The sequence below is a fragment of the Anser cygnoides genome, chromosome 3 (assembly GCF_040182565.1).
Source record: "Anser cygnoides isolate HZ-2024a breed goose chromosome 3, Taihu_goose_T2T_genome, whole genome shotgun sequence".
NCBI lineage: Eukaryota > Metazoa > Chordata > Aves > Anseriformes > Anatidae > Anser > Anser cygnoides.
The window spans coordinates 99,769,633-99,792,434 of record NC_089875.1 but is presented as its reverse complement, the minus strand read 5'-3'; the positions used below and the strand labels follow the sequence as shown (position 1 = coordinate 99,792,434).

At 35.6% G+C, this 22,802-nt stretch overlaps 1 protein-coding gene across 7 annotated transcripts in view; it reads right to left on the bottom strand.

The window, feature by feature from the left end:
• Nucleotides 1-22,802, bottom strand: part of CSMD1 (CUB and Sushi multiple domains 1) — a 1,150,295-nt gene that overhangs the window by 48,978 nt on the left and 1,078,515 nt on the right. For all 7 annotated transcript variants that reach the window (XM_048078081.2, XM_048078083.2, XM_048078082.2 and 4 more), the window contains 3 exons: nucleotides 19,811-19,984; nucleotides 15,686-15,859; nucleotides 817-1,005 (listed from right to left, as the gene is read on the bottom strand). In XM_048078081.2, coding sequence (XP_047934038.1) covers nucleotides 817-1,005; nucleotides 15,686-15,859; nucleotides 19,811-19,984 — 537 coding nt within the window. The remainder of the gene's footprint in view (nucleotides 1-816; nucleotides 1,006-15,685; nucleotides 15,860-19,810; nucleotides 19,985-22,802) is intronic.

The window sequence follows — 22,802 nt, the reverse complement described above, 5'->3', positions numbered from 1 at the left end:
AAATAAATTCACTAGTTTAGTAATATTTATTGATCTGATTAGTATTTAGATATAAATTCATATAATAAATTGTTTAAAAAACAATCACATTTCTGTAAAGGAAAAATAAAACCAGCTGATGGGTTTGCAAATTAAAGCATACTTTAATTTATTATTTCCTTTAATTGCATTGTAATTCACAATCCTGATGTCAGAAAATTAATAGTGATCAGAGAAGAAAAATATCTCAGTGGAAAATGAAAACCAGCCAAGCTGTTGTTTTCTAGAGATTTGAAGCTCAATGAACTGATTATAGGAAACAACTGAAGATTTCCACCCTCAGGAAAAAGTGATAGCGGAAGCATGAAGTTAAGTTATGAAAAGACCCTCTTAAGCAAAATTTTCCTACACAGCTTTCCATACATTTGGTCTCACATGCCTACTACGATATGAAGTCTGAAAAAAATATTTCTTGTAAGTATTAATTGTTTTAGACTATCAATCCTAATTATAACATGAGTAATACCTTTAGATTTCCCTATCTGTTTTTAAATATAATAACAATACACCAAATTGGGCAAACAACCTTTCCTTTCTGACGTTTGAAAAAATAGTTCAATAATTCTCTCTGAAACCATTTTCACATCAACAATGAAAAGCTGCATGCCATCTTGCCTTAATGTTTTCTGACTGAGCTGTACAATTTGCAATATGTTGCTCATAAAATCCAGTTTTGTTCCTCAATAAAACCACACACTTTTTCGCCTAGCATGACTAAAAATCATGAACCACGAGGTTAAGCCTGAATGAATAGTGTTAAAGTGAATGAATACTTACACAAACACTTTGGTAGTGATCTATCCCATAAACCATTAGCTTTACAGGTCAAAGCAGATGAGCCCAACAGATAAAAGCCCTTCTTGCAATGGTATGCCACACTTGTTCCGTACTTGAAACTTTCAGGATAATTCTGCTGGCCGTGCCGAATAGCATTTTCCACAAAACCAGGATCAGAACAATTCACCACTGTAAGACAAGAAGTGTTCATCAACAATGCATATTAACAATGTCATAAATAAAGTGATACAGTGACTTTTTTGTTAATTCACTAGCAGTTCATGACTGTTATCCATCTGATATCATCTGTGATTTTTATTTGACAAATATCAGATATGTTCTCAACTGATCAAGACTTTAGATCTTTTTTGCTTTGAAAATAGCATTCTAATCTTACTCCAGTTATTGTAACAGTCTTGGACATGCAAGTGGTTGGAAGATAAAAGAGAAAATGGAGGATTTTTTCTTTAATCTTTTTCTTCCTAGACCTCGTTTGGCCTTACATGCAATTTTTATGTGAAGGAAACCAAATTAAAAGAAAACCAGTACATAGTTTAAATAACACTTTAACATTTGCTATTTGAACGTCCTGTAATAAGATAAATTGTCTCAAACATTAACAAGAACATTTTCTGCTATTAATGTATAGAATAGAAAAAGGATGGTGAAAAGTGAAATATTTGATAGTGGAGAAGGGGTAAGGATAAGTGCCAAAAAGCACTATGTTATTTTTCAGATAGCAGTAAAAACCCTAAAAAAATGTAGGTTTTGACATGACTGTTGAGGTATGTAAGGTATATCTCCCCTCCATTCCCAATCCTTTGTACCCTGAAGTTCAGATGATAGTTTGTTGGTGGAAGATTACGATGAGATGATGAGATCTCCAAGCGTGAGAATATTATTAGTATTATAAGTTACTACTCATCAAACAGTGACAGGAATCTACTTTTCAAGTATACCATCTAATTTCAATTAAGTACAAAGGAAAAAAAAAACAACAACAACAGAATAAGTCTAAAAAACATTAGGTATCATGATGTTGCATATAAAGCGCTTAGCAAGGCATTGTCTAGACTGATGAAGAGACATGGTTCATGGAGGAGATCTATTTTTTTCTGAAGGGTAATAAAGATATATACTCTCCTAATTGAAACTGTTCTCATTCTACTTTATGCCAAATCCTATGAAATCGTTCACCAAAAGAGTTGCATTTAGCTTATATTACAACCCATTTGCTTATATTTTATAACAACAGTTATTTAAATTTTGTATTATAACCCTTTAAATGTTGAAAAGAAATCAGTTATGAAGAGATGAAATAAATATTTGTTTACATTGGGAATTCACTGACAGAAACGAACACTTTTTTATCCTTAACACCTACTTTTTTTTCTGTCCCTTAAAAAAGACAAAAACACAAAGTACTAAAATCTCTCTGCTCTTGGGAACTTGTGAAAGGCTGGGCTGTGGGAATCTATACCTTTGTACTTGCTATGTAGACTCTGAAAATTCCTGTTTCTAGGGATCTCAAGGTTTGAGTATTATCAAGAGAAAATATTCTTTTTACGTTACACAAGAAATACATTTCATTCTTTTTTATTGCCTTTTTTCACTGTTACTAATCACTGCCAACTAAGTCTAGTTCTGTCACAGACAATATACCTGTCATTGTAAAACAGGGACGCAGGAGGAAGTTTGTCAAGCCAACAGCCCACTCACACAATGCCCTGCCAAGATATTGAGCCAGATCTGCATGAGCTCATACGTCTACATTCACAGTACAGTTCTTTGTTAGAAAAATTAGCACAGCTCCCAGAAGAAATGCACACTGCATCTCAATTAACCCTGTTTGTTAGGCAATTAGACATTGTGTAAGGCTGTGTAGGTGCTGCTGTAAAGCTTCTGCTTTTGGAACTAACCTATATTCTCTGCATGGTTAAAGTTGCCTTGTACATACATATCCTTAAACTAAATCTATCTATATGTAGATTTTACATATCTACGTATTTATATGCTTTCCTCGACATTTGAATTTACGTCTGTATCTGGATTCTTGTGAATATGCTACTTAGTTCATATAAAACACTGGAGAACTTTCTAACAATTTAGTTGTAGACACAATTAAGTTTCTATGCCCAGGCCCCCTTTAGTTTAAAAATATGGATAATGGGTTTAATTTCAGACAGAAGTGATTATTTCCCAATCTATTCAGCTGAAATCATTGTTATAGGGTAACGCAGTTTTAATCCCCAAATTCAAAATAACCCCATACCTGAGCCATCATGTCACAGATTGATGTCTAAGGTTGTACAGGATATTTGTACTGGTACAGAACTAAACTCAGGTCTCCTGAGACCTATGTTCATGCTCTAGTTTTGTGATGAAACTGCATACTGAAAACTAACTACATCAGAATAACACTTTCCCATTCTACTTATATCTATCTACTGGTTACTAGCAAGAACATATCTTTTTTTAAATAGTCTCCATACAGGTAAACACATATGGAAGTTAATTGTCTTTTATGACCATAAAAATCCTCTGGAATAAAATAATTTAGGAGTGTTATCTCAAAGGTGGATTAATATCAATTTATCAATCATATTTAAAATTGACTCTATTAGAAACCATGTCTTGGTGCAACTAAACTTCCTGCCTGCATCCACACAGATCATTAGTACAGGTGCATGTTAAGTAGTCTGCATTTCATATTATATCCACATCTGTTTTAACTCAGTACTCTAACATTGGAAATTGGCTATATACAGCTTAAACAAGTACATGGATATTTACAGTGAGATTTCATTAATGCAAACACGTAAGTATGGAAATTTACATGCAGATAACACAGCACAAGATTCATATTGTCTACCTAATTTCTTGTCATCTCAAAGTTTCTTTCTCACATATCTCTGCCTCTGTACTCCTTGTATTTAGTTTATTTTGTGTTGTTTGTTTGTTTTTTTGTACAAGCATGAAGTTTCTTGACATTTATGTTTTTTCAAGGGCTCTAGATGTAAAATACAAGAAGGTTATACTTCTAGTACCATGGCTTTGATTGTTGAGAAACAGTTAAAATAGAAGTTGAAACAGTGCTTGTGAAGTCATTAAAGTTTTAGAAGTTCCACATTCATTTTCACATTCATTTTTGTTTCATTCATTTTCAGTCAGTTTGCTCCTATCTGAAAGCTAGCACAGAAACAAAAAGGTAGAGATGAATAAATCTGAAGAATGAAAATGGAATATTTATGGAGGAATTATATTATTCCTGGAATGACATACAGTATTTACAAAAAATTCCTTAAGCATTGAAAAGTCACAGGAAAAAATGGCATTGAAATGCTTGCCCTTCACCTAACAATTTTTATCATGTGCTTGAAAAGAAATGTTTGGATTTAAATATTCCCAACATTTTCTTTTCCCCCAAATGACTCTTCCTGGTTTCATTTTGTTCAGGTAAGAAAATAAGATGCCATTAAAAAACATTGTTGTTTTCATTTTAAAATTTTAAATAATTCACAAATCTACTTATAGGGGAGTAAGTACTTATTTTACTGCCTTAAAAACAAACAAAAACAAACTAGCAAATAAATAAATATTGGTTCTTGTTCCTTAAAACTAGACTTAAAAAAAAAATACTGACAATGGCTGAAATAAGAGCTTTGAAACAGAGATCTGAATTCATTCTCTTTTTTAGGAAGATGGATTCATAGAATCATGTCCTGCACCACAGTACAAAAAGGACATTAAACTCTTGGAGAATGTCCAAAGGAGGGCGACAAAGATGGTGAAGGGCCTAGAGGGGAAGACGTACGAGATGTATGAGGAGCGGCTGAGGTCACTGGGCCTGTTCAGCCTGGAGAAGAGGAGGCTGAGGGGGGACCTCATTGCAGTCTACAACTTCCTCACAAGGGGGAGTGGAGAGGCAGGCACTGACCTATTCTCCGTAAACACCAGTGATAGGACCCACGGGAACAGTGTTAAACTGAGGCAGGGGAAGTTTACGCTGGACATCAGGAAGAGGTTCTTCACTGAGAGGGTGGATGCACACTGGAACAGGCTCCCCAGTGAAGTAGTCACTGCACCAAGCCTGTTTGAATTTAAGAAGCGATTGGACTGTGCACTTATTCACATGGTCTAAACTTTTGGGTAGACCTGTGCGGTGCCAGGAGTTGGACTTGATGATCCTTATGGGTCCCTTCCAACTCGGGATATTCTATGATTCTATGATTCTATGTCATCATTGAATGGCTTGGGTTGGAAGGGTCCTTAAAGGTCATCTAGTTCCAACACCGCTGCCTCTGGGCAATCTTTTCAAGTGCCTTACCATTCTCTCAGTGAAGGACTTCCTCCTAACATCTAGTCTAAACCTACCTTCTTCTAGTTTAGAACTGTTATCCCTTGTCCTATCACTATCTGTTTGAGTAAAAAGTCATTCTCCATCTTTTTTATAGGCCTCCTTTACGTACTGAAAAGCTTCACTGAGGTATCCCTGAAGCCTTCTCTTCTCCAGACTGAACATCCCCAGCTCTCTCAGTCCTTCTTCATAGGAGAGGTACCTCCAGCCCTCTGATCATCTTTGTGGCCCTCCTCTGGACCTGCTCTGACAGTCCCACATCCTTCCTGTGCTGGGGGCCCCAGACCTGGATGCAGCACTCCAGGTGGGGCCTCACAAGAGCAGAGCATAGGGGGACAATCACCTCCCTCAACCTGCTGGCCACTCCTCTGTCAGTGCAGCCCAGGATGCAGTTGGCCTTCTGGGCTGCAAGCGCACACAAACCTTTAAGAAAAAAAAGGCCTTCCACATGTGTGTATATATATATATGTACATATATATATATATATGCAGACATGCTACCAGAGTTTAATGAGTTACAAGTCATGTGCAAATCACATCTGGGAGTTATGAGAACTCCAGGTCATTGGAAATTACTAATTCTTTAACCAGAATTAGTAAACCAGATTTTTTTCCAGAAATACTAATTCTTTAACTACGTTTTCATCTAGAAATAAAATTATTATTTTTATATAATCATTTATATAATAATAACCATAAAATGATTATTTTATTTCTAGATGAAAGTGGTAAGTTTTTTTATATAAAAATAAGCAGTGAAAGTTTACTGCACAGATAAAGATACTGTCAAAGTAAAAAGCAGAAAAATAAAGAGTAAAATGGCATTTTAGAATTTGTAGAAAAGATAGAACAAAAATATTTTTCCCAGTGCAATTTAGTGAACATCATTTATATTGCACTCAAATATATACTGGTTCAGCTGAAACAGAACTTTGAAACTTTTTGACCAAATTCTTCCAATAGTAGTATCAGAATGTTATATTCAAATAGAACAAAAATGCAAAGAATATTGAAAAAAATGTTTTGAAGGTTTTGCACATTGATAGAGGAATATATTTTTTCTCATTTTATTTTCCATCCTGTGGATTACTCAAGTCTTTCCCCAGATTTTGTTTATAATATATATTCAGAAGAGCTGCCCCTTATATAATTTCTTACAATTGAAACTTTGTTTTAATGGGTAAGCCTGCCAAGTTAGCTTCTGTGAAGCCAACAATAGAAATTAAGAAAAGAGACCATTATTTCATGAAGATATGTTGCCCTAAAGCTACCCAAAAGCAATTCTTACCAAATTATCTTTGAAACACAACAGGGAGAACAGAAAAACTTCATTTTCTGTGCAGATCAGAAATATGGATTGTTCGAGGAATAGTGTTATAGTCCCAAAGAATCAATCTGTCTGTGTGATAGTGCTCATTCTTGTACCAGTAATAGTTGTTTAGCCAAGTCAGGGATAAATAAAATACAGAATAGTCACTGAATGTAAAACTTAAGCATGTGCTTTGTGCAACAATATAGCTGCATGAAGTTATACCGGAATACATGAAGTCTGATAAAATGATTATGTAAAAGAATAGTGTCCCTTGAACTAAAAAGTAACCAAAATTATGCTTGTGGTATCATTTAACACCATCTAAAGGTTTTTAAATATGTATACATGAGAGTGATGTGGCTAACAAGGGCTGCAGTAAGGAGTACTTTAGAAAAGAATTTGAGTTGGCTGGCATACAGAACTAAGGCAGTAGTTTCCCTGATTGCCTTTCACCCTGGGGACTCAGTTGTAAATCTTGGTGAGAGTAGGAGATTGCTTTCTCTCAATGACAGCTGTCAAGGGTTACATGGGAAATGAATTCTGGCACTCTCAATTTAGTCTGTTGAGAAACGCGGGAGAATGCTTTAAGTCTGCCCTGATGACTTCAGAACCTTACACTGAGTAGATTCAAACCCTTGAGGACAAAGAAGTGAAAAGACTTTGTCAGAGTCCCTTAGGCAGTTTTCTGTTAAAAAGTTGAATGATCATCAAAAAGTACATCGTTCACTATATTTCATTTCTTTTTCTATCGCTTTCTCTCCATTTTTTTCCTTGACAGAAACAATGTTAAGCTTCTTTTTTAAACTTTGATATCTGATCAACAGTGTTTTCAAACTTTTTTATTTGAAAAGTACTGCATTACTGTTGGTATCTAGAACACGTATAGAGACTGCTACTCAAAATGAATAAAAGTAGATAATTCACTCTGAATTTATGACAAATTCTAAGAAATGAACATAGACTAGGAAGGCACTGCTTGGAAAAGCATAATTGCAATATTTCCAGCCTATGGAATTTTAGTAAAGTTCATAGTAAAGTCAACAATACACAAAGCTGGTAACTGCTCAATATAGTTAACTGCTCACTTTGCAAAAGTCTCAAATAGAGAGGAATCATTTTTTATTGCCACTTTTTTCAATGTGGGCCTGTTGCAGAGTGATTTTTTCACAGGGAATATGGCCACATAACCCATAACTCTAAAATATTTCTTTAGGAAGCCAAGTGCTTTGTGAGTAGTGTTTTTATGTACATTTAGATCTATCAAAAATCTGAGGTCCTGGTATCATGTTTCTGATGAACCTAGACCACAGAAGTGTTCGCTGTAATACTGTAGTATAAATGTGGTTGATAATAGTACAAATTAACATTAATAATTTGCACTAGATTTCATTAAGTATATATTTACTTGTGAGATAAAAGCTGACATACTTCACTTTTAATTGTATTCCAAAATATTTTGCCATTGATATAAATATGCCAAATATTTTCTCATTGTTACAAAAATGCATTTTTTTTTAATAGTTTCTAAGGGAAAAATTCTGCCAAACTGCTCTGATGACTAACTAACTTGCTTTATACTAAAATAAAACTGGAGTAAGAAATATTTTTAAAAAATCCATGAATTTGCAGTTATTATTTTTAGCTTCCAACTGATTTGGTTTAATGTTGTAAAACAATACAGCTCTTGATCACCAGTTTAACTAATTTAAAATGCATGTGTTTTTCTCTCAGATACGTATGAAAATTCTTCTTGATATTCTGTCCAAGGCATGAATGCTGGTGTTGCTTGCAGATACATCAGAAAGATGAAGTACTTACCTGTCACTTTTCTTTAGATGTGTTCTCTGTGTGTACAGACATTTGAGGGCATCTATGTACAAGTAGCATCAACACAGTAATTTTTTGTCTTAATAGTACCAACTCCTGAAGCATGTCTTAAAATCTTTCTCTTTAGGTTTTTGATAATCAGAGCATTGTTTTCCACATGAGAACATCCATTCAGTTGCACCAAAATATGTTTCTACTACCTTTTGAGATGTTGTCATGGTTTTGGCTGGGACAGAGTTAATTTTCTTTGTAGAGGCTCACACAATGCTGTGTTTTGTATTTTTGATGAAAATAGTGATAGTGATAACACACTGATATTTTAGTTGTTGCTGAGCAGTGCTCACACGGAGCCAAAGACTCTTCTGCTCCTCGTGCTGCCCTGCCAGCGAGGAGGCTGGGGGTGCACCAGGAGCTGGGAGGGGACCAGCCAGGACAGCTGGCCCAGGCTGTCCCAAGGGATGTCCCATAGCATGTGGTGTCATGCTCAGCAATAAAAGTAGGGATAAAAGTGGGGTTAAAGGAGGAGGGGGATGACAGGTGGTATCATGCTTCCTGGAAGTGGCTGAACACCTGCCTGCCACTGGGAAACAGCAAATGAATTCCTTGTTTTGCTTTACTTGTGCATGTGGCTTTTGCTTTACCCAGTAAGCTGTCTTTATCTCAGCCCCTGAGTTCTTGCACTTTTACCTGGCTGATTCTCTCTCCCATCCTATCTGGGAAGAGTGAGTTGTGTGGTACTGAGCTGCCTGCCAAGGCTAAACCACAACAGATGTCTTAGCCAGATCTCCAGGCAGGTAACGTTCCAGAAAGGAGTCATTTAAAATCCTGTATCTCTGCCAGCTTCAGGTAAAAAGCTCAGATATTGTTTGGCATCTCCCATTGCACCCCTCCTATTTATTTACAAAACTTAAATGAGCTGCAATTGATAACAATTAATATCCTTCTGAAAGATATAATATACTACCAACATGAATAGATTAGGTGTACCTAATATCCGAAGTCTCAACAACAAAGGCCTCTGGCTTTGGAAAAACAAAACACAACACAAAGTTTTCTCAGCTTATGTGAATCCTTGATACCACCATGGATGGAAAACTGCTTAAATCCAGAGTTGTTTTATCTTAGAATGAGAAGAATCAGTTGTCAGTCCCAAACTCTCCCACCCTTCTATCAGTTGTCATCTAAAAGTTTATATTTCTTGTCAATTGAGGAGTGGAGCGTATTACTACTGGTTCAAATTATTTACCCAGTAAAGAAAACATGATGAAATTGACAGTTCCTCATAAATACCAGATTCTTGGTAAGATAAAAAGCCTAATTAAGCTCTTCAAAAGAAATATTCTTAATGAGATCTTTTTTTAAAGATGAGAAAAGTTCTTTAATCTCATTTATAGGAAGATAAATCAGATTGTAAGGATAGTAGTAACAAAGAATATCCCTATAAACTTTCCTGACAATGATTATGAATCTGAAACTGCCTTATGAAGCAGCAGTAAGCAATAGAACAATTTATCAGATACCAAAGCAAAGAAAACAGAGCAAGATAAGCTCCTTCGTACAATTCCTTGCATTCTAGAAGATGTAATGAAGTGTGGCATTTAACATACTAGTTCTTACTTCAGACATAATATATGAAAAAATGACCTACAGTGCCATCAGGAGTGCAGAGCCCTGACAAGATCATCTGATTCAGTTCTCATTTTTGTGGTTAAGAGTTATGAAACATATAAAGTGCAGAGATTGGCTTTCTGTCCAAAGACAAAATGGAAAGCGGTTCCAAGCTGCTGAGGGAAAAATTCCATGCTGAACATATTTGTTTTAGGATTTGGTATCTTCTTAGCTAGTTCTGGGGTATAGCATATTCAGGCTACATCAAGTCCCGCTTAGCCAGATTTGCCAAACAGAACATAGACTGGCAATCAGAATTTTTCAAATGTCATTTGATTCCAGGTTAAAGGCAAGTAAGCTGACTATCTGACATGCTCTTTATCAAATAAATAACAACAAAGGTACAGTCCATGTGGAGTGAAGATTTCCTACCTCATAAATTATGATTTTGAAACCATATCTCAGTGTACTCAACATTCCATGTAAATCTATTACAAATGTTAAATATATTATATAATTAATAAAAAGATATCATTGCTTCAGTAATTTAAAAAATAGTGTTTTTTTTTTTTTTTTTTAAATCTTACAGTATCCCAACATCTCAATGAGTCACTTCTTTTACTCATGAAAAAAATATTAGGAAAGTAAGTTTTTCCAAGACAGAGGTGTTTTGGTGATCATGTTACCTCAGAAGACATCCAAAATACATATTAAAAAATACTTTACAGAGATCCCATTTCAACAAATTAAATGTTTTAATCACTATACCAAAAGAGTTTGCCAGAACAGCAGCAAACTGATCTATTGTGTCTATCAACACTGAAATCACTGTGAAATGATCAGAGTAATGACATTATAGAGTGGGGGGAAACAACACAGTAGAGCAATTAAATGCTTTACAATTCACAATAGGTTATACAAACATATGTACTTTGTTTCATATGAGTTTTTATCACATGGCATTAAAGTAGCATATATAATCTTTCGTATGTTCTATTTTTTTGGCAGGCAAAAAAAAAATTCAACATACTTTCTTTGGTAAATTTGCTCCCTGTAACTTGCTAGTTAACCTTTTTCTGACACAATACATAGCAGCAATGTATCACTGCAAGACTGCCTGAGAACTACCTACCTTTATTCACTAAAAATATTGGTTTCCTATGCATAGACAGTAACTCTCTTGCAATATAAATGATATAAAATAAAATAATCATATGTAATAGTCTGAAGCAGTATTCAATATTTTGTAGCAACTGCATGCAGAGTCTCAGTGAAGAGAAACCAAGTTCATTATTGACTCAAGTGAACCCAACTGAGGTTTGAAAGAAAGGTCGTATGTAAAATCTCTGTTGAATTAAACGATACAGGTTTGCCAGGAACATCAATCCCTTCCCAGTACTATACTCAAGGAGTTGGAATATTTACTCCCTTTGTACACAAACTCATAACTGATCATTAACAATGAACTTTAATAAAAATGTTCTTTACTTGTTAGTTAAAGGCAATTTTAGAAGGAAAGGTATATGCTGGAGGAAGTTCTATTTCTTCCTTTAGGTTAAGTTCTAAACAATTAATTAAAATGAAATTTGATACAAGCCATTTAGTTAGTAAAATTTAGTGTTTTTTTTTTTTTAATTCCGTATGTAAAATTATCATTTCAGCCTATTTTATTTCATAAAACCTTATGATTTCATAAGAGTTCATAAATGGTGTATCAAATTTTGTTCACAGTGAAATGATGTAAATGTAATTATGAAAGGAGGTTTTAGGAAGACTGTAGGGAAGACTTCTTTGTCCAGATACACAGCTAGAATTAAACAAGGGAGATGTACGCAGAGAAGTGTTCTGTGGGAACATGCATGGCTGACACAGAGGTTTGAACCAGCCTGCTCTGTACTGTATTCCTTTGAAAGAACACCATTTTTATTTTTATAATGCTCTTAGCCTTCACATCATTTTTCATATCATATCATCATCACTTTCATTTTCATCATTTTCCTTTTTCTCTTATTTTTCTTTTCTTTTTAATAAATGTGTACATTTTAGCTCAATGTAAGTATCTGAATAACTTTATTTGTAGCTGGGGTCTTTATTTGTAGCTGGTCAGTAAAACCATGTAACTGCCTCTGACAGTCAAATGGAGCAGACCTGGACTGAAACTGCAGGATATGTGAAAAAATATTTATTTTTAACAGATAAAAAATGCTTCACAGATGAGATAGAAGACTGTTCACTGAAGTTTAGTGATACAAAATAGTATACAAGGAAGAAAAGATACATGAGCCTAAATAGGAACGGTTTACTAATTCCTGTTTCTCCTCAATAATTAAGTTGCTATGCTAACTAAGTCACTTGAATAAATTCTGAGGGTAGTGACTGAGGGAATTGCCATTTCTGTATTGTTTTAATGAGAATGAAAGTTCTAATTCCACACATACTGAGCTTGAAATTGCATTAGCTATCTCTCAAATAATATGATGAGCTAATCACCAAAGATAATTACTATTCTTAGGAACAACCACTGTAATAAAATATGATTTTTAATAAGCCAACAGGTGGAGATAATAAAGCTGCCAATAACTGAACTGATTACATCATTTTAGTCCCAATGTTAGTATCCTTAGCACAACTTTACTGACTGCAATTTCCTTCAGCAATTAAAGACAAGTTACAAAAGACAACTGCAATAAAGAAGCAGACAGCGTTCACGCCCGTGATTAAGGTAAGTGCAACCTCTGGAGAAGGTGAAACTCTAGTACTGTGTTCAGTTTCGGGCCCCTCAGCACAAGAAGGACATTGAGTCCCTGGAATGTGTCCAGAGAAGGGCTACGAAGCTGGTGAAGGGCCTGGAGCACAAGTTGTGTGAGGAGCGGCTCTGGGAACTGGGGTTGTTTAGTCTAGAGAAGAGAAGGCTCAGGGGAGACCTTATTGCTCTCTACAACTACCTGAAAGGAAGGTGTGGGGAGCTGGGGGTCGGCCTCTTCTCACAGATAACTAGCAATAAAACTAGAGGGAATGGCCTCAAGTTGTGCTAGGGGAGGATCAGGTTGGATATTAGGAGACATTTCTTCTCAGAATGAGTAGTCAGGCATTGGAACGCATTGCCCAGGGAGGTGGTGGAGTCACCATCCCTGGGGGTGTTCAAGGAAAGATTGGACATGGTGCTTAGGGACATGATTTAGTGGTTGACATTGGTAGTATGGTGATGGTTGGATCAGATGATCTTAAAGGTCTTTTCCAATCTTAATGATTTTATGATTCTGTGAAAGATGGAAGCTGGTGGCTGCTGGCACCAAGAAGGTTCCTGACCCATTTAAAGGCTTACACCTACGAAATAGATTTACCACCCTCAAAGTTGAAGAGAAGCCACATGTGTCTTCAAGCAAAGGATCTGGTCCACCTAACCCTAAACCACACAAAACCACCAGGGAGAAACAGGGAGTCATAATAATGGGTGATTCCCTGCTGAAGGGGACAGAGGCACCCATCTGTTGACTTGACTTCTCCTATGAAGAAAGGCTGAGAGAGCTGGGTATGTTCAGCCTGGAGAAGAGAAGGCTCTGGGAAGACCTCCTTGCCACCTTTCAGTACTTTAAAGGGTCTTATAAAAAGGATGGAGAAGGACTCTTTACTCAGGTAGATAATGATAGGACAAGGGGGAATGGTCTTAAACTAAAAGAGGATAGATTTAGATTAGACATTAGGCAGAAATTCTTCATTGTAAGGGTAGTGAGGCACTGGAACCCTTGTGCCAAGAGAAGTTTTGGATGCCCCATCCCTGGGGGTGTTCTAGGCCAGGTTAGATGAGGCCCTGAGCAACCTGATCTAGTGGCTGGCAACCCTGCCCATGGCAGGGAGGTTGGAGTTAGATGATCTTTAAGGTCCCTTCCAAACCAAGCCATTCTATGATTTTATGACCTTTCAAGTAGAGAGGTTTGCTGCCTGCTTGGGGGCCCAGACCTGTGATATTGTGGAGGGACTGCCAAAGCTTGTCTTACCCTCTGACTACTAACCCCTTCTGTTATTCTATGTGAGCCAGGTGAAACCTGAACAGTATCAAAGGTGACTACACAACTCTGGGAGCAATAGAAAATGGTATAGAGGCCTAGGTGGTGTTTTTTTCTCAATCCTGCCAGTGAAGGGGAAAAGGTGCCAGGGAAAGTGCACTAATTAGATATGTCAATAATTGGCTACAGAACTGTTGTTTATGACAGGGTTTTGGGTTCTATAACAAAGGGACCCAGTTTGCAGATCAGCATCTGCTTAGGAGAGGTGGGATCCAGCTCACTACACAAGGCAAAGCTATTTCACCAATAGGATGGATGACCTCATAAGGAAGGCTTTAAATTTTAGCATGAGAGTGGAGGGAAAGAATAACCAGCAGCCCTGTGAAAGAGTAATAGACAGGGTTGCTGAACAAAGGGCATGGGTTGATGTGATAGGGAAGGATCACAAAATCAACAAAATGGGGATTAAGCAGGGTCACCTTCCACACTTGCAGAATATCAAAGAAATGCCTAAAAGGCACCATTATGGAGAAATCCCCCAATCCTATCTATGAACCAAAGACGCTGGTTTGCCCCCCTTAAGTGCTTGTACATGAACTCACACAGTATGAGGAGAAAACAAGAGGAGTGAGATGTGTGTATGCTTGCAGGGCTATGATCTTATTGGGATCATGGAGACATGCCGGGGTGGCTCTCAGGACTGGATTATTGGAATGGAAGGATATAGGCTCTTCAGGAAGTACAGGAAGGGGAGAAAAGAATGGGATGTTGTCCTCTATGTGAATGATCAGCTGGAGTGAATGGAACTCTGTCTGGGGATGGATGAGGAGTTAACTGAGAATTTATGGGTTGGCACTAAAGGGAAGATGGGGCTAGATGACATAATAGTGGGGTTAGAACATTTTTAAATTAGGCTCATTAAAATCAATTTCCTTCTGGAGAGTTCACAAAAAGACCACTAAACTATGTACAAAATCTCAAAACCTTTTCTCCAGGCTCTAGAGATCTTCCAGTATATCTTATGTGTCTCACCCCTATGTCCTGTTTTCACCTCTCTGAAAATCTGCATGTTTTACAAGAAGATATCTTTTCTTAGTGATTCAGAAGAAAACTTTTCACCATATTATTAAATATTATCAGCAACTTACTGGATTGAGCATTGAGAAAGCATTTACTACACCAGTACAAATTATTTTGGATCATAAAACATCAAAACAGCAGAGCAATGAACAGATATTAGTGGTCTGATAAATATCTCAATAAAGGTCTAATATTAGCTTCATATTCTGCAACTGTAGACAAAGGTTGAGAAAAACAAATAAAACAGTGGCCATAAATAGGAAATACAGAAGAAATAATAGTGTTTTGATGCATGAATATTCATTTGCCTATCTTTCAATAGGAGTAATTGACCATTTATGGAAATTTCCAGTGCACATAAGTCAGGCTAGACAGCTGACTGATTTATTAATGTAATATAATTTTTGTGATATAAAGTAGACTTTATGGGTCTCTAAACTAAATGTTAGGGATTACAGTGTGAAAACTCTGAGGTCAAATACTGAAAACCCAAGGCTTCCCCAATATTTAGCAAACTCATTTTTCCAATATAGAAATGTAAAAACTCGAATAAAGAAAGCAATAAGGTCATGAAGGTCAGTTTTCTGAACTTTATCCCAGAGTTTTGAAGGCAGGCTTAAAGGATAATACCTGAAATAAGACATTAGAGAACAGAGAATGAACAGGAAAGTTTCTTACCTCGGCAGTTTGGTAGAGGGCTACTCCATTGCCCATTGCTTCGGCACTGTGCTCGAGAAGCACCCTGGAGTAAGTACCCAGTGTTGCAAGTAAAATTTACAACATCATTTAAATTGAACTCGCTGCCATTAGTCATTCCATGAGCTGGATTCCCAGGATGTCCGCATGTGATTGCTGTTAAAAGAAAAATAGGCATGCTAGCAACTAACTGAAAAGTACTGTTTCCTGGAATCACTTGCAGGTTGGAGCTGTTTTTATTTCTGAAATTTTCTTTTATATTTATGCAAGAAGTTTAAGAAAAAATATGATGCATTTATACAGAGATCTTAACTGCCAGGGGAAAAAACGTTAATTTTTCTGTAAGACTTTCAGAATCTACTTTTTACCTTATGGTGAAAGTTGTAATATAAATAATTATATGTACATGCATTTTGACACCCTACTGATACATACTATACCTTAAAAAATATTGAGACTGCACTATATTTCCTAATAATGCAGATTAAAAAAAAAAAAAATCTGCAAGATTCAAAATCTAGTAGGGTAAAACAAACTGAATTCAAGTATTGCTTCAGAACATTCTGGACTTCCAAAGCATTCTTGTTCCTAAAATTGTTGAGTTGCTTTGTTTAAATCCTTTTAATTAGATTTTCTTTTGGCAGTAGTGACATCATTGTTGGGATTAAATCGTTCCCATTATGCATATTATGTGTTTGTTAATATGCTTACATTATACTTATATATTTTATAATGGTTAAGCTGTAGCCTTCCACATGACCAGACATTAAAATAACACAGAAAAATATAGAAAAAAACATAGGTACTGACAACTGAAAATAAGAAAGTCAAAGATATATATATGCAGCTTTTCAACATTGTGCTGGTGATAATGGCTATCATACTAAGCAAATATCCTATTCACAGGTATACCTTCTAATTAATTTCTTTGTTATTTTTTCTTTTCTTTACTGAACTGACACCTGAAAAATAATGTTACTGTTTTCTTTTATTTTACCACAGAGTTCAGTTATGAAATAGTATTTTCAACAATACTTGATCTTTGAAAATTAAATAGGACACCTTCCTGTATCCAGATTTATGTATTTAGTCCTTAAATTGAACAAATAAATCTACTTCAGTCACTTAAACCCCTTTGTGCACTATTCCATTCACAGCATTTGAAGATGATACCCTAAGCATCAGAATAAAATGTGAGTATATACATAGGATCTACTTTGTTCTAGCCCAGCTGGTGCATTTTTTGACTGTTACAGATTATAAAGTTTCAATAACTAAAATATTTTCTGTAGTCACTGTCTTCACAGTCACTATCTTTCCTATATGACAAACTATTCAACTACAAAATGCTATTACCATAAAATTTCTACAGTTTCCTGAACAAATTCTATGCCACGGGTTCTTACAATACAAAAATTAGGTCTTGTATAAATACTCTGATAATGAAGTATAATTCTGCTCAATTGTCCTTTTCAACAAAAACATATTCTTGTGGGTCAGATCCTCTTTAGACATCATTACTACTGACAGATTCTGTTTTTTTGATGCCTCCCAAAAACTAAAGATCTCAGATTCTGAGACTCTAGCCACAGGATCTGGTTTGTTGTTGCTTCATTAGTTTTATAGATATTCTTGACCTATTGATTGATCAACACTGAAGTAGTTGGATTCACACAGTAGCAAGTACTTAAAAACATATTTGTAATTAAAAAAAAGAAAAAGAAAAAAGATAATTTGGCATTATAGTGTTTCCAATCATCATTAGGCTTTTATACAGTCAACTCTTAATATTGTTTACCTAAGTAGTACCCAACACATTTCAACTAAAGATTATTACTAGTGGTTTTATGACATCTAAATTGTGAATAAGAAATCCCCTTTTCCTGCCTAATACAAAGAACTGTCCTATGCATGCAGAAATGCATATGTCCGAAATATGTCATGTGGATACTGGAAACATAGCAAAGAGATCTCTCCATTTAAAGTAATAAAAATCCCAAGTATATTCTGAAGTCTTTAACACAGTATCAGTCTTAGACCCTGAAGTATGCTATATAACTAAGAGGTTTTAGTCAATATTAATACAGTATATATTTTTCGTAAAGAAAGTCACTGTCTTGATTTTTGTTGTGTTGTTACTCACAAAGAACTAATCAGAGATCTTCACCTTTCACGTTAACTCCCAATAATTATCAAGTGAATAGATCTTTTGGAATATATTTAGCCCAAAGTATGGTCTAATGGATTACCCAATACTGAGGTAGGGAAACACGTGTGTCAAAAATTGTGCACGATAAAGGAGCACAGGAAATGAAGATAAAAGAGTCATGTGTGGAGTATTCTGAATACTTTCTTAGATAATGTTTTTTGAAGATTAAAATGTCTAGTATTTAGAAATCTGAAATTCCATTCCAAGCCAATTACAAATATGAAAGGATGCATAAACTGTAAACATATCACAAAACGTAGCCCAACTCATAGTAGATTTTCAGGGGTACAGTCTGCAGCATCTTTATGGTTCCCCTGGTGTATTTTTAGTGTCTGACTCATATTCCTTAGTCAGAGTAATACTGACTCTGACTTAATGTAATACTTTTCAGTATTACATTAGTGAGCCCGTTTCTAGCACTGGTAAGCACTATGTTTCCACTTTCCCTCTCAGAAATAGCTGAGACATTTTTATTAGATTTTTTAATAAAGAAATAAATAAAAGTGGGAAAATCATCTGAAGCTTGGTTGCTGACAAAAAAGGGGGGGCGGGGGAAGGGGTGTATGTATAGTTCTTTAGTCTGACAGTTATAAGCAAAATAAACCCATGTTGCTGCTAGGCAGCCTGTAAAAACAGAAACTACTGCCGATTCTTCTCAGAACAGTAATAACAGTAGCAATTCAGGAAGGAACTGACTCTCCCCCCTCACCCCTCCCAGCTTTCCCCTTTTCTTTTGAAGGGATTTTGTTCACTGCATGGTAAAATTAATCCACTAAAAGTAATAACACAAGCTGGTGGCATTTCTCCTTTGATGAATATAAATCACTTGAAGATATCAATAGGATTTTAAAAGGACAATGACATTTGGCAGATATTTCCTGCAGCTATATACAGGTCGAAATAAGAAAGTACTGAACATTTTGAAATCTAATGACTTATCAGTAATATATTTTCTTAGCAATGAAACAAAGATACTAACATCTTTAACAGAAAAAATGATCGTCTTAGTGACTCTATCTCTGTGTGCATTAAAATACTTCTGTCTGAATTATAGACATCTTGAAAACGAAAAAAAGAAAAAAGAAATAATTGATGTAAACGATCATTAAAAATAACCAAAATTATATAGAAATTGGGAGTTTTATTAAGACCAAAAAACAATAATAAATGCTAGCACACAATAAAGTAGCAAAATAATAAGCAGAGAAATCAGACTTGACTGATTAAATGGCTCATGCTTTGGAAAGTGTCAGAAGACCTGCCACACAAATGTGGAAGGAAGTAGAGTGGGACTGAGTCAAAAAAAATATATATATATTTTCAAAAGCAGATGATTTAAGAACAACAACAACACAAAAGAGAGAATAAGGAAGTCAATATTTTTCTAACAGATGTAGTATAATCCAATACTATGCCTGGGCCTGGGTTTGCACTGACAAATATTAGGCCAACCTGGAAAAATGGGCAGTTACCATCAGAACAGTATTCCAGCTTTATCCAGCAAAGAAAAAAATTAGACCATTAGTATTCTTACTAAAAAAAAATATGAGGGAGAAGCTCTGTAAGACGACACTTGACAAAGAAGCTACGCCTGGAGAAAAAGGGAGAAAGAGACAGATAAAGTTATTAAGGTGCAGCCTGCTGTCCAACACACTTCAATGCCTATGTCAGCCTTCTGAAAAAAACAGAAATCAGACATTACTGGATACAGATAGTCAGCCTGTGCTAAATGAGAAAGTGGATTAGATTATCATAATGACCCTCATCACTGAAAATATGTCCGATAAACATCTGTTCTTAACACATCATTCGAATACCTTTGAACATCTCATCCACCATTAATATTTAATTAAGTTAAAGGTAATAGCAATATTCACTGAAAAATGAATTATACTTACGGACACAAACAGGAGTTTGTCCAGACCATTTATGATCCTGTAGGCAAATTCTGACAGAGGTACCAACAAGTCGAAAGCCAGGATTACACTGATAGACTACAGTGTCACGATAACTGAATCCATCTCCACTAATATGACCATTTACAATTGGATCCGGAGAACCACAGTGACCAGCTACAACAGAAGAACAATCCATCAAAACTACAAATTCTTACAAATCTTGCCAACATTTACAAGAATGCTGATATGAAAAAAAAATAAATCCTGTTCTCGATAAAAAAAAAAAATAATAATATTAGAGTCAAAGAGCATATAGTAGTGGATCTGGGAACAAGATCTAGGGTGTAAAAACTGCAGGTGATATTCCTTCTACTCTTTCAAGGTGACAGAGTTAGTCATTCAGATATTTGAAATTTTCATATATACAGTTTCTGCAAATTCTGTTGTAGAAAAGACAAATTTGTCAGAAGAATGTCTGGTGCATATAAACTGCAAATGTCTGAAATTACAAATCATTCAGTATATTTGTTACAAAATGGACAATTTTCAAATGGGTAATTTTTTGTTAGTAGTAGTATTTTACCTTTTCCTTAATAAGCCTGCCTTGGTCCTCAGAGAAATGTGAATTACAAATAAAAGTGTTTTTTTGTTTGTTTGTTTGGTTTGGTTTTTTAACCATTATTTCTTCATAGTGCTCATGTTGATCTTCACAGTGCTCATGTTCATGATTTGGCTTGGATTTTGTGAACAAATCTCTACTAACAAATTAAGTGTGATTGGGGCCATTCTCTAGCAGAGGCCAACCAGCACAGCACAGTCTGTATCCATAAACTGAAAATCTCTAGCACAGCTGCTAGTAAGCTGCCTACCAGGATTAATACTGGTTTAAGCTAACTTGAACAGTTCTTAGAAATTGTCTTGGAGAGCGTTAGCCAAAACATGTCCAGGCATTATTCTAACAATTTAAGAGGTGATATGATCAAGTTTCATATTCATTTTCATGTCAATGTGTTATTTCATCAGAGTAAATGTAGTGTCTGTTATTCTATGTATCCAACAGATAACTGATTTCTCAATAGCAGGTCTTCAGGCATTAGAAGACTGCAATCAAAGTTTAAAATATAGATAATAAATTATTAAAAATAATAAAAAAATACGTTGTGTGGGATCACAGTCTATTGCTTTCAAAAGAAAAAATACTGCATTATTTCAGATACGTATAAATGGCACATTTAGCTATATTAGCTCATTTACCATGCCATAAATGCCCCTATTTGTATCTATTAGAAATTTTCTTCACTCTAATTTAAAAGCTGCAACATACAAAGGAGGTTTCCACGCAGACATTAAAAAAAATAATAATGTACAGCTAAGCTGTATCTAAGCTATATCTCGTTATGCTCAAATATTTCCTAACATTCAGCTCCAATTTCTACAATTATTTTTTACTTATTAATGCATTTCAGTAATCAATCACAAAAACTGATTCTACTTGTGTTCATTCTTTCCAAATAACCACCACCTTTATGTTATCTTCAGTTGTTCCTTAGCTAAACTGGTATATTTAACATGCTTATAAATTCACGTCAAAATTATAATAAATTCTTCTTTATATTGGTTTCCAATTTGATCACTATACTTGAAATAATCACCTTTTCCAGCTGCATAGAAGTATGGAAAGGAAAGAATATCTACCAGCACTGTTTCTTCCTTAGTGCTATCAGCAGCTGTTAAACAATGCAGAACGGATTACTCTGGGGTAATGGCACTCTTGGCATTAAGGAAGCCAAGCAATAATCTTAATCTCTCTAGATTCTTTATTCTGTTTGGAAACAGAACTTCTGAGCAGGAAACTATTTATCTTAACTGACTAAAGGGAAGATTTTTTTTTTTTTTTAAGTGGCATTGATTAATTACACCTGCCAACAATTTCAACTGAAGCTACGCCAAGCACTTTCAGTACTCATTCTGAGACAAGAGAACAGGGACATGATGCTTGTGACCACTGACAGAATGGGGCTGTGTGATGTTCTGTTTAACACTGAGGCCATATTCGTGAAGAAGCAGACTTGCTCATAACTTTTTTCTTGGGTCTGAATTAATTTCTACTACAGTCACTTTAATACAGCTAAGCAGTGTATTTCATTTACACTTAATGGATCTTCTAAAACACTAAAAGGGAAAAACGTGCCACTTGATTACTTTATTCACACATAGAGGATTACTATAACAATACTGATCTTAGGATTGCTGATGTCTTCAGGGAGGCATTACGACAATGTTCTATAAATTCGTGCAACAAAATAAGGATTTAAGTTTTTTCATACTCCAAACAGGGAGTAATGACAGCAAAAAGTAACAAAGGCATTGAAAACACATTTTTCTTCTTGAAATGTCTCCTTGAAATTTTCTCTTGATATCTCATGGAAGTATGTACTTTATTATTGTCAGCCCAAATTGGCAATATGATCCCCCTTAACCCTTCCCTCTTATTCAGCCTCACTCAGCCTCTTGCCTGTCACATGCCCCTAACCTCTTAGTAGGCCTTTCTCCCAGACTCGCTTCAGTTCACCAATTTTTCTCTTATACGGTGGAGAACAAAAACTACACACAGATTTCCATGTGTGTGCTGAAGAGGAAATAATAACTTCAACCTGCTGACTACATTGCTGCTCATGCACTCCAGTCCGTGATCTTTCCTGCATGGCCACACTTCTAACCCTTGTCTAATCTCTCCATTGTGTCACCTGGGTTGTTTTCTATAAAGCTGCTTTCTACCCTGTCAGTTTCAAGACAGTGGTCATGAATGGCATTATTCTTAGCAAAACTGCAGGACTCTGAATTTGCCTTTGCTGAACTTTACAAGATTCCTGTTGGTCCATTCCTTCAGATTCTCAAGGTCCTTCTGTACAGCAGTACTGCAGTCCAGCATATCAACCGTTCCCCATCATTTGGTGTCATCCTCAGACTTGCTGAGGCTGCACCCCAACCT